Source organism: Nerophis ophidion, linkage group LG25 (genome assembly GCF_033978795.1).
Source record: "Nerophis ophidion isolate RoL-2023_Sa linkage group LG25, RoL_Noph_v1.0, whole genome shotgun sequence".
Lineage (NCBI taxonomy): Eukaryota > Metazoa > Chordata > Actinopteri > Syngnathiformes > Syngnathidae > Nerophis > Nerophis ophidion.
The window spans coordinates 10,659,527-10,677,135 of NC_084635.1; the positions used below are offsets into that span (position 1 = coordinate 10,659,527).

The 17,609-nt window shown below is 39.5% G+C and overlaps 1 protein-coding gene across 24 annotated transcripts in view; it reads right to left on the reverse strand.

Annotated features, from left to right (window-relative positions):
• The window catches only part of madd (MAP-kinase activating death domain), a 92,484-nt gene that overhangs the window by 51,114 nt on the left and 23,761 nt on the right, over window positions 1-17,609 (reverse strand). For 9 of the 24 annotated variants that reach the window (XR_009804255.1, XR_009804254.1, XM_061887224.1 and 6 more), the window contains exons 8-19: window positions 12,332-12,388; window positions 11,433-11,605; window positions 11,071-11,306; window positions 10,822-10,978; window positions 8,940-9,043; window positions 8,615-8,820; window positions 6,045-6,298; window positions 5,672-5,811; window positions 3,586-3,687; window positions 3,236-3,277; window positions 2,708-2,725; window positions 315-374 (exon numbers count right to left, since the gene is read on the reverse strand). Coding sequence is in view for 22 of the 24 variants with exons in the window: in XM_061887224.1 (XP_061743208.1) it covers window positions 315-374; window positions 2,708-2,725; window positions 3,236-3,277; window positions 3,586-3,687; window positions 5,672-5,811; window positions 6,045-6,298; window positions 8,615-8,820; window positions 8,940-9,043; window positions 10,822-10,978; window positions 11,071-11,306; window positions 11,433-11,605; window positions 12,332-12,388 (1,549 nt within the window). In the remaining 2 variants the exon portion in view is untranslated. The remainder of the gene's footprint in view (window positions 1-314; window positions 375-2,707; window positions 2,726-3,235; window positions 3,278-3,585; window positions 3,688-5,671; window positions 5,812-6,044; window positions 6,299-8,614; window positions 8,821-8,939; window positions 9,044-10,821; window positions 10,979-11,070; window positions 11,307-11,432; window positions 11,606-12,331; window positions 12,389-17,609) is intronic. The other 15 variants (XM_061887244.1, XM_061887246.1, XM_061887245.1 and 12 more) reach the window with 8 other exon arrangements.

The following is a 17,609-nucleotide window of genomic DNA, read 5'->3' on the forward strand; positions in this document are numbered from 1 at the left end:
ACGAGTTAATTTCATCACACTACCCTTTAACATCCTGTTTTGTGAGTGGTGTCAATTCCCTGTGGTTTTGTTACATAATGTGTTTTTAAATATTCCCCACACTTTTAAGATGCTCGTGATAGATGGCTTAATAACTATAATACATATAATGTGAAGTGAAAACCGTCTGGGAAATTATGATGCTGATGAGATGAGTATATCATTGAAGAGACACACAGGGATGTAAAAGAGCAAAAACAGAAAATGATTTTGGGAGATATAGTTGACTGGCTTGGAGAAGCATGCAGCTCACTCAGTGAAAGGGCAGAACCCACCTTCTCCGCTTCCTGGGCGGGCCTCTGTTATTATCTCCATTAGAGAATTTAGCCCAAATACTGCACACAAAACCCAGAATTAGTTCCACCAATAAGTGGACAACGAGAGGGATACCAGCCCAGAAACAACCAGTCCGAACACCAACCCATGAAATAACATGCGTGCACACTTGACTTCAAACACGGCACAAAAATAAATACAAATAGAATATAAATTTAAAAAATCATAATAATGATATTTGCATTATCCCAAGTGTTTCCCCTGCCATTATAAAAGAAGGTAGTTACGTTAACTGTATCTAAGTAGTGCCAGACCACAAAATAAGTCAATTAAATATTCACAATGAACTGGGATATTGATAGTCCTTTTATTAAACTAAATTGCCTTATTGGGCACAGTTCCTAAGTGACGAACACAGTCAAGAGGTTGAGGGTTCGACTCTCAATTGGGATAACTGCATGGATTCTGCATATTCTCTTTGTGTTTGTGGGGCTTTCTCAGGGTACTCCAGCTTCCTCCCGCATCCCAAAAACATGCATGTTACTCTATTTAGAAACTACAAATTCCCAACAGGTGTGATTGCGAGTGTGATCGGTAGTCCATATGTGTCCTGAGATTGACTGGCGACCAGTCAGAGATGTATTCCTGGGATAGTCTGCATCTTAACCGTAATCCAAAATAGGATGAGCAGCATAGAGATGGATGAATGAGTGAAATAGCCTTATCTTATTCACTCTGCAGTCATTTGTGTCTCTACATGCGCTTACAATTTGTCATCCGCTTTCTCTATATTGCGTGCAGAGTAAGATTAATGACAAGTTTTAATTTTGACATAGTGGATTTTTTGGGAATATTTTTGAAAGTTTGTGAAATGCCACTATGAAGGAGTGGTTGCAATAACGTGCATGTCTCCACCACCCACTAGACCAAAGCTGTAAACGTAGGAGAAACGCTGAACACTGAAAATTATCAGAAAAACAACAAGTAGTGGTACAATACAAGACCTAAAGAGGAACTGCGCTTTTTTTTTAAATGTATTTTGCCCATTGATCACAATCCTTACATGAAACGAGAACGTCTCTCTTTTTTCTCTGTGTTGGAAATCATTAATTACTGCTAGCAAGAGGTGTCTAACAATGCAGGCAAAGAGGAGTAACCTATTCTGCCAAAGAAGCTATCTAAAATAAAATATCCAAAAACCCTCCATTTACATATTGACCTGCATATTAACCATGCTACAGCGACATTAAGTGACTGTTTTTATTATGTTCGTATTTGGTATTTCTTGTTTAGCACTCGTTCTTGATGATGGCTTGGTGTTTTACTAAAGCTGGATCTGTTTTGTACCCAGCTCCTAAAACTTGTAGCTTCGTGTATTCATGCTCAAAAAGATTATGTATCCACATTTGCTCAAAAGTAGTTGTCGTTGGCTCTCACTAAGTCTGCCATGAGCAGTGGTAGTTTTCTTTTGTTGCTATGTGCTCTGTGAAGTCAATGCGTCAAGGAAAGACGTTCCAGTAATGCTTAAAATAACCAAAATACTGTAAAAATTACATGTTATCATTAATGTGCCTGTTACTACATTTCATACATACATTAGACACATACTTACAGCCTGTGAATAAAACATTGTTAGAGGTTTATTGTCTATATTGTTTGTTCATTACTTGCATTGTTAGCTGCCTCCTGCTTGCATTTTTTTTCCATTTAAAATTCACAGAAAAGAGAAAGACGTGTGTTCTTGTCTCACATACGGATTGTGGATGATAGGCAAAATTCCCCCAAAAAGTTCAATAACACTTTAGGTAATTATTCTCAAGTAATCAGAAACTGTGGAACAAGGCAATGGAGGACAAAATGAATCAATGAATGAGATTCAACTCTAAATTATTCATTAATGCAGTAATGAAAAATTACCTTGAAAATGAGTAGGTAAAAATACAAGGTAACCCCACATATTATAGTAAGACAAAGCAGAAAGACAAATGGTCGGATGGGGGAAATTCCACTCACAATGTATGTAACTTGTTGTGAATGTCATTCAAAAGCAATGCAGTTATAATAAATGACATATATTTCTTGCAGGAGTACAAATGTGTTGATGGAAAAAAAAGTTTACAAGACCCAGAGGAAACACTTTGACTGACTGTGCTTGCCAAGGTTTAAATAAAGGTTTGGGTTATCTTGAGGCTCAGTTTCATAAATTAGTCACACAAAAAGGTATGGCCAGGGAAGAAACAGGAAGGTGTGGATATACAGCACACCACAATGTATTCTATCTTAGTCCTGTAATGAGCAATAGGAAAACTAAGATAGACACAGGCCACTTCAAGTCACAGAAAAGAAGCCTGCTCAGGAACTAATACAGACTATCACATCAGACATGACATACCCGGGCTGTCAGGTGTATCTGGACAACAAAGATAAAACACATCGTAATCAAAAGGAACAGAACACAATTTCTATGGCAGCTATTCCAGTTGGATTTGAGTTATTGAGTGTCATTCTACTCCTATTTTTTCTATCAATTGAAAATCTAACATATTCATGTTCTTTTAGTAGTAATTTCGTCTTTAAAAAGCAAGGTTGGCCAATGTCCTAATTTGTCCCGGCAAAAACATACACTAATTCCACCACCAGCCCTAAAAGGCCCCCCCCGCCCAAAAAAAAAAATAAACAAAAACAATATGGATCAAATTTTACTAGTTTCAATGACTGCAAATATCTTTACCTCTGTGCATGACCATTTCCGGGCCACATAAAAAGCACAGCAAGTTGAAAGATAAGACTTGAGGTATTAACAAACTTGTGTGAAAAACTATGCTTAAAATCCTCAATACTCTCCTTCGAAATAGTGCCATATCTGTTCAAGCAATCAGAGGGAAAGAAGTCAGGCTATAAAAACATTATCTCTACAAACCTGCTTGGTTCTTCTCCTCCTCAATATCAAAACTCAAATATTCTTTTATAGAACAATATAGAGGAATATAAAGCAGAACAGAAAAAACAGAACGATATTCAGTCAAATGATCACCAAAAAAACTACCTTACATTTTCAAGTATTACAGTGTGTGCAACATAGTAAGTTATAATGCAGCTATAATGACTTTAATAACTATTAAGATTCAGTCATTATTGTATCATCCCAGGTACATAAAGCAAAAAGGTGCATAAAAATAGAACAAAATCTAATATTTTGGCTATGCGAAACACATGTATTGCAGATGCCAGTGACAGTTGACAGGGGTTTAACTGGCTGTGCTATGGTACCTTTGAGGCTGGGGAAAGGGGTCGATTTCTCTCTTGCAGCTTTGTTGGGTAGAGCAAGATGGGACAGACTGAAACTAGTGCCATGGTTCTTGTAAAGATTACCTATAACAAATACAAAAAGTTGCTGCAATTGAAATCGTTAATTAAAATAATTGTCATATTTAAATAGAGCGGAACCTGATTCACAAAACGCTCATTGTACAAACGTTTCGATTAATGAACCAGAGAACGAATATAACTACGCTTTGTTTGTTGTACAAAACCTTGTCTCAGAGTACACAATTGTGTGCCTTGCAGCACATACATTTTGTGCCCGGCAGCACATCCATTGTGCTTGTTTGTCAGCTCAGCAGTGCTGCTGTGAGTTACAGTGCTACTTTCTTTGATTTTGACTTGGGTTTTTTTTGCCTTTTTACGGCAGTTTTCTAGTTCAATAAGAGTCCAAAGAAAGCAATGGACAAGTGATATTTTTCAGGAAATATCCCCAGCATTGTCAACACTGTCTCCTCCCTGCTGCACGCCAATAAGATTATCCGTCCAGGTAAAGTGTATTTTCTTCCTTTTATTCCTAACCTTTGTAGCTACCCTGGCTGGTAAAGTTAATGAGTTTTGTGAATTCAAACTGTGAGATTGCGGGTTTGTGTCGGCAAGGCGGCTGCATACGAGGTGTACAGTTCACCTATTTGTTTTTGTTGTGACTCTGTTATTAAGGAAATAGTTGATTCATCACTGCCTTATGTTTGTTTGATATGCAGTACTGTATAGCACTTTATATACTGTTCAAAGTGTAGACACTTTTACTAAATCATGGACCGTGGTGACGGTGTGTCACGGAGGATAGAGCGGCCGTGCCAGCAACTTGAGGGTTCCAGGTTCGATTCCAGCTTCTGCCATCCAAGTCACTGCCGTTGTGTCCTTGCGCAAAACACTTTACGCTTGCTCCCAGTGCTGCTAACACTGGTGCACTAAGGTGAATGAATGTTTGGTGATTGTCGGTGGGGGCCTAGGCGCAAATTGGCAGCCACACTTCCGTCAGATTACCTCAGGGCAGCTGTGGCAGCAAAAGTAGCTTACCACCACCATGTGTGAATGAATGAATGATGGGTTCTCACTTCTCTGTGAAATTCTGAGTCTCAAAAAAAAAAGTGCTGTATAAATCTAATCCATTATTATTATTATTACAGTTTGTCGAGGTCAATTAGTCATGTTTAGATTATTAAAGGATAATTTGCTTCAATATACAAACTTTTCTATTTACAAATCCTGTTCAAGAACCAACTAAGTTTGTAAATCAAGGTTCCACTGTATTTGAAGATAGATAGATAGATAGTACTTTATTGATTCCTTCAGGTGAGTTCCTTCAGGAAAATTAAAATTCCAGCAGCAGTGTACAGAGTTGAGATCAATTTAAAAAAAGAGTAAAAAGTAAATAATGGGGGTTTAAAAGGAAACAAAATAGAGAAATATTACAAAAAGAATAAAAACAATGGGAATAACAATATAACAGTAAAATAAGAATTTAACAAGACAAAGTAGACAGTAGTGACCATGTTATGAAAACGTATTGCACTGTTAATGTTTTGAATCCCCTGTCATCCTTGTACCCCCTGCCCCCACTCCCAGAGAGGAGTTGTACAGTCTAATGGCGTGTGGGACAAAGGAGTTCTTGAGTCTATTAGACCTGCACTTGGGATGAAGCAGTCTAGCACTGAACAGGCTCCTCTGGCTACTGATAACGCTATGCAGAGGGTGACTGGCATCATCCAGGATGCTTACTAGTTTGTCAACAGTCCTCTTCTCTGCCACCGTCACCAGTGACGGTGGCAGAGATACTGTACATTGTACATTACTGTACTGTACATTGCCCAAAAAAGTGATTGATTGCAATGGGACTTCACGATAGTAGCAAAGAAAATCAAGTTCTTATTTCAACTTGACCTAAAGAACAAAATGGTTTCGTATTTGATTTTCTAAAATCAACTTAAGGGCACCAAACTGACCGGATGCAGTTTTTTTACAACAACCTTCACCATTCACTTCCGTAGGAAAACGTCAACAACAAAAATATCAAATAACATTTTCTTACTTGCAAAGGACATCAGTCCTCCAAATCCATCATTGCTGCTGTTGGAAATAGTTGAGTTTGGTGAGCTGTTGTGAGAATCTCCCTCTCCGTCAGACTCCCCAGGAAGTCTCAGACTACTGGGACGTGAAGGACGCTGAGCCCTTAAGAAGTGATAAAATATCATTAGTCAGGCCTCTTGAAAGAACAAACATTTGCATGCAATTTAGTAACATGTTTTAAACATGAACATGACATGACACCACCAAAGATTCAAGACCACCATGAATGAAGTACTAGTCTGACATGCTGGGTTTTGACATTTCATGGTTGGTCATAGAGCCCATTTGAATGAAGAGAAAAGTTTTCATTCAAGTGATGAACAAGTTTAACACACTTGTTGCCATTGAGGTTCTGGTTGAATCGAGGGGTGTATGACTCCACTTGTTCTTCTGCATCAGGATCATCTTCAGAGGGGAAGCCATACTGGGGCTCAAAATAGGGGTTGTCATACTCTCGTTTTCGTATTGAGGAGTCCCCCAGGCTAGCGTCAGCTGTAGGTCTCAAAAACGGCTGGCTACCAACTCCTGGGACAGGGTTCTGTGGGGCGGAGGCCGCTGGTGCCTCGCTATCAGGTGCTTCCCCTTGGTCCTGGGTGGGAAAGAAGACAAAAATGTATAATCTTTATCATGTTAGCGTGTGGTTGTAATTCTATACCACCACTGCTGTGTTAAAAGAGGAATTTACACAACAACTGGAAACAAAGTACGGGTAACCTGTGATGGGTGATTAGAAAAATGGTGGCTAGAAAATATGTATACCAAATTCCATCCATCCATCTTCCTCCGCTTATCCGAAGTCGGGGCGCGGGGTCAGTAGCCTAAGCAGAGAAACCCAGACTTCTGTCTCCCCAGCTACTTTGTTCAGATCTTCCAGGGGACCCCGAGGCATTCCCAGGCCAGCTGGGAGACATAGTCCCTACACCATGTCCTGGGTCTTCCCCGTGGTCTCATACCACTTGGACGCGCCCGAAATGCTTCCGCAGCAAGGCATACGGGGGGCATCCGGACTAGATGACTGAACCACATCATCTGGCACCTCTCGATGTGGAGGAGCAGCGGCTTTACTCTGAATTCCCTCCGATTGACAGAGCTTTTCATCTGATCTCTAAGGGAGAGCCCCACCACCCGACGGTGGAAACTCATTTCGGCCGCTTGTACCCGCGATCTTGTCCTTTCGGTCCTACCCCAAAGCTCATGACCATAGGTGAGGATAGGGACGTAGATCATCCGCAAAAAGCAGAGACCGGATCTTGCAGATACCAAAGCGAATCCCCTCAATGCCCTGACTGCGCCTAGAAATTATTTCCATAAAAGTTGTAAACAGAATCGGTGACAAAGGGCAGCCCCGGCGGAATCCAACCCTCACCGGAAACGGGTCCGATTTACTGACGGGAATGAGGACCAGGCTCTGATAACGATCATACAAGGAGCGGACTTCACCAATCAGGCGTTCTGATACCCCGTACTCTCTGATCATTCTCCACAGGACTTCCCGAGGGATACGGTCGAATGCCTTTTCCAAGTCCAAAAAACATATGGAGACTGGTTGGACAAACTTCCATGCACAATCAAGGATCATGCCGAGAGTAGTGAGTCCACAGTTCCACGACCAGAACAAAAACCACACTGCTCCTACACCTGAAAAGACCTTACAGAGAAGTCTGAGTGTGATCCCACAATAATTGGAACACACCCTCCGGTTCCCTTTTTTAAATAGAGGAACCACTACCCCAGTCTGCCAATCCAGAATCAACGCCCCGATGTCCATGCAATGTCATAGTTGACAAGACAGAGTCTTGTCAACTACGACAGCCCCACGGGATCCAGAGCCTTAAGACACTCCGGGCAGATCTCATCGATCCCTTCCACCGAGGAGCGTTTAACTACTGCGGCAACCTCGGCAACGAAAATAGGAGAGCCCACCGCGGAGTCCCCAGGCACTGGTTCCTCATTGGAAGATATGTAGTATTCCTTCCACCAATCCACATCATTCCCAGTCGACGTCAGCAGCACACCGTCTCCACTCCTGAGGCGGCGGATGGTGGTCCATAATCGCTCCAAAGTCGTCCAGAAGTCTTCATGGCTTCTCCGAACTCCTCCCATGACCGAGATTTTGCCTCTGCAATTGCCAAAGTTTGCACATCGCTTGGCTTGTCTGTACTTGTCTGCTGCCTCCGGAGTCCCATGAGTCAAAGGGACCCGATAGGACTCATCCTTCAGTTTGACGGCATCCCTCCACCAGCGGGTTCTGGGATTACTGCCACGACAGGCACCGCAAGCACCGACCACAGCTCCAATCGGTAGTCACAATAGAGGCACGGAACATGGTCTATTCGGACTCGGTGTCTAGCACCTCCCTCGTAACCTGTTCAAAGTTCTTCCGGAGGTGGAATTGAAACTCTCTCTGACGGGAGACTCTGCCAGATGTTCACAGCAGACCTTCACTATGCGTTTGGGCCTGCCAGTTCTGTCTGGCATCCTATTACCAACATACAAACTCACAAATAATATGTTGGCATTGAAGGGGTTAGTGCGTCTGCCGCACAATACGAAGTTCCTGCAGTCCTGGGTTCAAATCCAGGCTCGGGATCTTTCTGTGTGGAGTTTGCATGTTCTCCCCGTGAATGCGTGGGTTCCCTCCGGGTACTCCGGCTTCCTCCCACTTCCAAAGACATGCACCTGGGGATAGGTTGATTGGCAACACTAAATTGGCCCTAGTGTGTGAATGTGAGTGTGAATGTTGTCTGTCTATCTGTGTTGGCCCTGTGATGAGATGGCGACTTGTCCAGGGTGTACCCCGCCTTCCGCCCGATTGTAGCTGAGATAGGCGCCAGCACCCCCCGCGACCCCGAAAGGGAATAAGCGGTAGAAAATGGATGGGATGGATGGATGGATGAATACACACATTGTTAACTCCCTGAATGATAGTGCTGGGACTGGAGCTTGCAGTTGTGCTGGAGCTTGAGCGATGGGGCTGTCCATCAGAATGATCTGCAGGACCGTCCCCGCTTGATGAACTCCCTGGGCCATTTCCGTCTCTGAAGTCCCGAAAGTCTTGAAACTCCACCTCACTTGCGTCTCCCAGAGCAGCATGGGTGTGTGGTTCGAGGCCTGAAGAGTCAACATTAGAAAAAAAGAACCAAAAGGTTTTTTTTTTTAAATAAAATCAATTAAGACATACTAAGTATTTGATTATCATTCATAAAATGTAGAGACAAATATGAACATACTTGGTGTGTCGCCCTGAATATCTCCTTGTATCATCTCACTTACAAGGTCTCCAAGTGAGGAATAGGATGAACTTGAGTCATCATATGCCTCACTGTCACTACCGCTGTAAATAAAAGAAAATATTGACACCTACTCCAACGAAATACTTTGAAATTGGGATGCAAGATTCTGGCAAAAATTTTAATCACAATTAATTTTTTATTTTGCTTAAAATTTAGGTCACGATTTTTTTTGCCCCTTTTTTTTCTCCAAAAAATGTTTATTGAACTGATTAATTTTAATAAAACAAAAAAAAAGAATACTCAAATGGTCATTCAAGTACGGTGAATAGCAGGAACTTAACTTACTTCCATTATTGCTGTTGAGCATAACACCAAAATAATTTTTAAAAATGCTCCCATATATCAACATAACATTTGGTATGTAAACGACAATAGAATAATTTCAAAAAGGACAACAATGGCTCCTAATTTTCCTGCTTACATATACGGTAACATATTGCGTCATTTACAGTAAAATGATTTTCTCAAAACGATTATAAACCTACTTGGTAATTTACTGTTAATAGCCGGTAACTTTCTGTTGTGACACAGTTCTATTTACACTTGTAATAAAATGTAATAAACACTTATTTTGCTGTTGTATACTTTACATTCGTTTTCAGCGATACTACAAAAAAAAAAAATGGGTATGAATCCAATACCAAGCAGTTACAGGGACAGTATTGGTCATACCAATGCTGATACCGATACTTAAAATGCTCAATACGTTTAAATAATTACATTTTTGGTCAAAATTTTAATTAGACAGAAACACAGGATAGCGATCTAACAACATCAATTAAATATTTAAAAAACTACTGGCTCCAATTTAAATCCTTTGATTTTTGCTTTTAAAGCCCTTCTTTGTCAAGGGGCTTAGTTCCTCAGTTTGTAAACGATAACAAAAACGACAAAAAAAATTTGGATAATAGACAAATAGCAATCCAACGACTGTGGTGCCAACCATATAATAATATACTACGTGGTATTGTTACGGTCAATATTTGTATCGCCCCGCTCACCTTACATTCAACAACTCTAGCTTGCAGTTAGCTTATCTTCCTACGTTGTGTAGTGTAGCAACTTTAATTATTACTTGTCCTCCACGGATATTTGGGATAAATTTAGAGGAGATGAGGTTGTATTTTGCCTCATTTCTGTGAGAATCCTGCATTTGACTAAAGCGTAAAGGAGTGGGACTATCCAGGACTAGCTGCAGTGTGCACAAAAACCCACAATGTAGCATCTATGAGCAGATAATAATTTATCATCTCTTTCTCTTTCGGACTTACCAGGTCTTATCGGGTTGGTAGTGCATTCTTTATGCATTCTTCACCCACCCTTAAAGTGAAGGATGAGGAAAAAATACAACCTTACATACTGCTTTATATTTGCCACCATTGACGCGAGTATTACTGACTTAGAAGTGGCTTTGCACTGCAGAGGGACATTAACGAAAATGCGACATTGCGTTGGGGATGCATTCATTCGCTTGTCGCTTTTGCAGACATAGAATGTGTCATCGACATGCATTATCACGATCGTAATAAAAGCTCCATTGTTGGCCGGATTTACCTAGTTTATATTGTATATTGTCTATATCTTACAACCCTATACTTTTTAAGTAATACATTTGACAGTATAAATTACAACCATCATGTAAAAAAACGACTTAGACAAAATGTTATCGATCCCAAGGGAAACTGTAATGAACCGAGAACACAATTTTTACCGATAAACCATGCAGCACTACTTTGAAATGTATTTGTTATACTACAATAACCAGTTGAAAAGCTAAATCAGCTCACTATGAAACAAAATTGTGGTTGATTTTCTTTACCTGTCTGTAGGATCAGAGTCATTGCTTTCATCCTCAAATGGACTTGCCATAGCCTCAACCAGCTGTGAGCTTCCATCAAACACTCTGTAAACCACAGGCTGAAGCTGGTGAGCATACCACTTGGGTTTGTCACCAATTAAAGACGGGTCAAACACATCTGTAACCACAGAGTGCAGATTGTACAATTAGCACTCAATTTTTAATGCCACGCAAGAGCAGCAAAGAAACCTTTTGGAATGATCATCTTACTATTATGTATCCTGTGAAACGCGAGGTTAGTCGGATTGAGAGCCCACTCTCCATAGAACTCCACGGCTTGTGTGTGGGAAAGCTTATCGGCAAAATTTGAGCGTCTCGGTCGAGACGCAAGAAAATACGATGACTGGAAAGCCACCACGGGGCGTGGGAAGAGGCGCAAAGTCCTTGTGTGCATTTGAAAACCATGGAGAACATTTTGGGAGTTGAAGAAACGTACCATCGCCACCCTGACAAACAAAATAGGGGTATGTGAACTTCATTTTACAACATATGACATGTGCTTCACTCTCTCCAGGGACAGCAATAAATTTAACAACTGTACAATGGCAAACAACACTGGAGAAAAGGCTTGCCTGGTGGCTACATCCACAGAATCAACATCATTGCCGTAAATGAGGGGGTTGAACTCCGTGGATGATGGAGAGGCTTTATCACGTCCAGGAGGAAGCAGAGGCATTTCATGACCTTCCTGAAACTTCTCCAAGTTCAAAATGGGCTGGGTGTTTAAACTCATACTCGCCAGGGCCTAGAAAAGTAACATAGTAGTACAGAGAATGAGAGGGAAAGAATAAAAACACACTTTGCTAAAACACTACCAAGACAGGCATCAACATTAAGCTATTTTGTCCGTGTGAAAAAATGAGAAGTAAATCAATTAATTTGAGTTTTTAATTGATTTTAACACCGCTTAAAAGGGTGACTAAGTATGTTAGTTTCCAAAAGATGTAACATCCTTACAACAGGAATATTGTGCTAGATTTAGTAAGGTAAAAGTCAAATTATATAAAAAAAAAGTTATACTCTTATCATTTACAGTATTTAAACTATGAGCATATTGATGCCTGTTAAGGATGTGCCATATTGAAGAGGAGGGGAAATAAAAGGAGGAGGGTGGTTAAGTCACTATATTGCTTTAAGGGAACTGCCGCAGACTTGTCAGTATTAGCTACTGTAAGCTTAGGGGAACATTTAGTTGCTGGAACTGGTGGAATGTCTTAGTTAAAAGGGATTAGCGTCACGTTGTTTGCTGTTGGTTACCAGGGCTCACTGATGCAAATGTCAATGCACACATATTCAGTCAGTCATGCTCAAGCCAAAATGTATCAAGTGCATCATTAAGATATTCTGACGTACTGATATGCATTCTGTTCAATTACTGAGCTTGAAAAAGTGGTAGTCGCAAGCAAAGTAACGTGAAAAGTGATGTCCATGCAAGGGCATTTCACATTGCATGGGAGGATAAATGAATAACCTTATTTTCACAGGAGAAGATCTGCTTTTGGGTGATCACAGTCAACCTAAGCAGACACTAGGAAAGGAATACAATGCAGGGAGATTCACATGAAGGCCTGAGGTGGTAAGTGTCACTGGAACAGCACATGATAAAATCATGGCCCTTTCAATTTATTTTCCATGTCTCCATTCTGCAGTAAACAATATGCCTTGTGAGGTTTTTTTATATATCGACATTATATGAACTCATATAGTTTCATAGGATTATATGAGACTATATGAACACCAAAGTTGTATTTTTGGAATGATTAGTAACTACTGCTTCACTGAAGAAGGGAGGCAGAAGTGATCATTGTATATGTTTGGCTGGAGAGACAAGTGTTTGACACGGAAAGGGTTGGGAGAGGAAGAGGTCTAAAAGACTAAATGTTTATGATGTAAAAGCAGTAAATGAAAATGAGGAACACTGACAAAGCACTACTATTAAACACCAAGCCACTAAAATAAATTCAGTTGTGGTCAGATATTACGTAGTGGTTCTTCCTTATACATAGATTGCCTCATTAAAACTTAAATATTGCCATAATGTTTATGCCCACAGTGAGGTTATGCAAGCTGCTGACCACAACTGTATACAGTGGCTCGGCATTATGACTAACTGAAATGAACTAGTGGTTATGATAAAGCAATGATGATACACCAGCAGATCTTTTCAGAAATATAGATGAATACTTGCAGGCTTTAAATCGCAATTACCATAGAATCTAATAAATATGTAAAAGCTGCTATACTGGCAACACAAAGGCTACGATGCAAGCATGTAAGTGTCTTTCACATCAATAGCTACTTCTGCTTTGATATAGATGTCACAAGCTTCTAAAAAACAACCAAGCAGTGCTAAATCTGCTCTTCACAAATCATCATTCATTTTAAACAAAGGCTTCACACACCTACAGTGGTGGTTCTAGCTATGGGCCATATGGGCAATTTCTATAGAGGGCGCCACAAGAATATGGGGAAAAATTCTAGCACAGGGCCCCATTGAAGCGGGAACCGCCACGGTTATAATCACACATCCATACAAAAGGAAACATTCAAAGCCATCAAACTGTATCTGATTCAAGGTATATAATTTAAAAAAGTGTCAGTTTACACTTGGCTGGGCTGATTGTGTAATTATTTTCAATTTCATAAAACAGCTTGCCCTAATTTACTGTCAATTGATGCTTGCCAATACAGACAAATATTATATAATACATGAACAAAATATTTGACTTTAAAATTACTTAGAAATAGGGCTGCCTTAAAATATGATTCTGCTCGATTCGGAGGTTTAACAGTCGAACAGTCAGACATTAACATGTCAGAGTCGTGTAGAAAGAGAGTATGGCCAACTCGGTTTCCGGCAATCTCATTGGTCAAAAGACACTCACGTGAATAAAGGTTGCCATGACGACAACCAACTTTGAGCTGATCCTATGTGTTTGCAGTAGTTCCTTGTTATTTTTTCTACGTGTATAAATGCCCACTTGTTCAGCAGGGGGTTGCTCCACCTGGGAAAATTATGGAAAGCTTTTACATTGCCATCCCTGCCACCCGTAAAGAAGACAAGTAAGGGAAGTGAAGGTTTGCCATCAACACTGGAAAGAAACTAATACAAATAATGACATTTAAGAGATAGCTTGACAAAAACAGAATCCTTGAGTCTCAGTATGAATAAAACAATGCAATTTGGGAGCAGCGGGAATAGAAATTCAAACAAAAAATACAAATACACTGAGAAAAAAATTAAGAAATCACATTTGAGGTGAAATAATAGATGAAGAAGTGAACTGAAAATCTCAAACATCCATCCATTTTCTACCGCCTGTCCCTTTTGGGGTCACTGGAGCCTATCTCAGCTGCATTCATACAAATCAAAGTGGCAAGAAATATGTCAACAATGAATACAGCAAAATATGTTCTGGACCAAAAACCACTCCATATTCTTTACTACTTCCCAGTGTTACCATCTTTGAGTTATTGTGCAGAATTATGGGGAAATAACTACAAAATGACACTTACTTAAGCAGGTTACATAAAAAAGATCAGTTAGAATAATACATAATGAGTGATACATACAGTGATTACAGATACATTGGAGGCAGTCAGACTCACCACAGTGACTTACTTCACACACAAGTCACAATTTATCTGTGATTGTTGGTCCAAAGTTAATGAAGATTTTGGCAAAATGAGGGTAGTAGGTTATTTTTTGGTCGTTCTCTGTATTTTTTTATGTTTATTGCGCCATTGGGTGCCTGTTAAGAGTGCCTGCTGGTCACAAAACACAGCAGGAATGTAGCAGCAGACTGCCTCAAATACAGCCGCACAATTCTACTTTGACTGAATAAAAGCTTGTTTTAGCTGGAGAATGTTTAGAACTATATATCGACATATTATTTTGGTTTATTTCATCAGAAAATCTAACAACAACAAAACAACAGCAATTGCATGCATCTGGACACAGCTGCACACGTCTTTGGTAGCAGTCATGGCACCTGTTGTTTAGTTGGCCATACTCTCTTCCTACACGACTCTGCATCATGTTACGTTATACTGTTACCTAGTGAGCAGTCCGTATACACGACTATTATCACAATCTGTTTATTTTTCTATGTTAAAAACAATGCAATAGAATCGACAGATAGTTGACTATGGGCAAAATCTTAAAGATCAGATTCGACAATGAAAATCTTTTGTTGAAGACAGCCTTACTTAATTAAAACATTGATTGTCATTAAAACCGGCATGAGAAATACTTGAGACATTTTGCAAAGTTTTTTAAAATTCTACTAACTTGAACTATTTAAGATTTTCATCCTAAATAGTTCAGAATGTTGAGTAATATGTTAAATCACATCCAAATTAGAGTGAAACAAAGAAAAGACATGGTTGTCTGTCCTTTGGTTAAGTGTTTTCTTGCCACATTAATTGTTCCCTCCATCCTCGACATCTAAAACAGCTACAAAAAATGTATTCACCGGAAACCACGAAAAAAAACACAAAAAACAGCAACAATCTTGTCACACAAGCAAAATGCGATTTCATAAGATGCCATGCTACACACAATTCTTGTATACAGCAGTGAAGACTTCTGATATTAAAGTCAGTTTAGTTTATGATTGTGTTATTTTCAAGACAACTGTCAATGTCACATTCAATAAATGTAATTTACTACTGATTCAAGTGTAAACATTTATTTAACTCGCTCCAAATGGAAATGCGCATATCAAAGTTATAACATCTTTTTGAAGCACGTTTCCAATAGTGGTTAACTGAAGGATTTACTTGAATGTTTGTGTGAGTCTCTAATGCTGCTTAAAATTGGAAAGTAGTAATATAAAATGTGTGTTTCCATGAATCAGAACCACATGATACATGTTGGATGACAGGGATAAGAGGGATCAGAAACTGCTAATAGACTTAACAGCTTTACTAAATATTTTTGCTCAAATAGTACGATCCTAAGATCTGGTTTTACCTTCAAAAGCTAGAGCATGCAAACACAACAGAAAGAAAAGAGCAGAAAATAATGTTGCTTTTTTGTTAGTGCACAACAAAATTCATTTCCAAATGCTTTCACACGAGGTATAATACATACAACTCTGCAGGGGTAGGGGGACCCTACTCTTCACACAGCTGAAAGAGAGTTTTGTATGTAGAATGTTCTATAAGAAAACGTTCAACAGAAAAACAAGGCTGCCAAGGAATACTCAAGTTCCTGCAAAGTTAAAAAACGTTAAAGGGGAGCTGCAACTTTGCCTATCATTCTCAAACCCTATGTGAGACAAGAAAACGTCTTTCGTTTTTATGTTTAATATCGTAAAACAATGCCCTCTAAAAAAACAACAACGGTGTAAGTATAGATCTAAGGCACATTCATGAAATCATGTAATATTTACGGTATTCTGGAAATTTTAAGCATTGCTGGAAAATGTATTTTGGGCGCTTTGATTTCACAGAGCGCAACGCAACATTTGCTATTTCTTTCAACAATAACGACGACTATTATGACATGGCATAATTTCTGAGCTAATGACGACTACTTTGGGTTAAATGATGATCCAACCTTTTATTTTTTAGCCTGAATATACAGAGAATGGATTTAGCTTTGAGTTTTAGAAGCTGGATGCTGGGAAGATTATGCTCATTTGAAACACTAAGCGTCATTTAGCAGGAGTGCTAAGTGCAAAACAAGAAATACAAACAACAAATTACTTACTGTACAATGTCTGCTCTCACTGTGAAGCTGACTGATGGGATGTTATTATATTTCAAGAAGTCTTTACCGTTTATATAATAAATTCATCATAATCCTCACTCCTCATGTAAAAAAACGCTAGGAGCAAAAGAGCGTCTTGTCATGTCTCTGGGTCTAAATTAAATTTCGAGTTGATTAACTTTTTGGCTTATGGCCACAACCTTCAACTATGATAGTGGAGCACAAACTTCTATCAACACAAGGGCGATGCAGCAGCTCACGGGTCAGTATGTCAATACTACATAAACTAGCTACTGCTCTGTTATCAAGACACCGTGTTATTAAAAGTACTTATTCGGCATTGGGTGTTATAGCAACAATGTCCCTAATACTTTAATATGCAGGTTATGACATGTAATGGTGGCAGTTTTTGCATGTTTATTAGAAGGCTTAATAGGCGGAATAGATGACTCCCGTTAGATACATAGTTGACAGACTAGTACGAGATGTATTATACAATTTAGAAGACTTGTTCTTGTCTCACATAGGGATTGTGAATAATAGGCAAATGTCCCCTTTACTGGTAAATTTAGTGCGAAACCTTTTTACACAAGACAATATAAAATGGATTTTGGCACGATTGGGGTTTGAGTAAAAATGCAAGGGTCTTAAAGGGATTTTTTTTTAAACACTACTGTTACATTGTAAACATTGAAATATGTAACTTTGTTAAAAAGCATAAACGGCAGTGAGAAGACGGCTGCTGTTAAGTGTATACTGCTCAAAACGATGTACTTGATAACGCTTGTCCAATGAAGTGTGCAGTAGAGAACATTACTCCCAGAATTCCAAATTTCAGAGCCCAATGTATGCCAAAAACACATCACAGCTAGGCTTGTAGATATACCTGGGTAGTGCAGGAACAGTATGCAAATAATTTAGGCGTTTTTTGCAGCTCAGGGTGAATGGGTATATTTTATCTGTACCTACAACTTCTCAAAAACCATCAACAGGCCCTGACATGGTAGTGGAATCACATTACAAAACAAGTTAC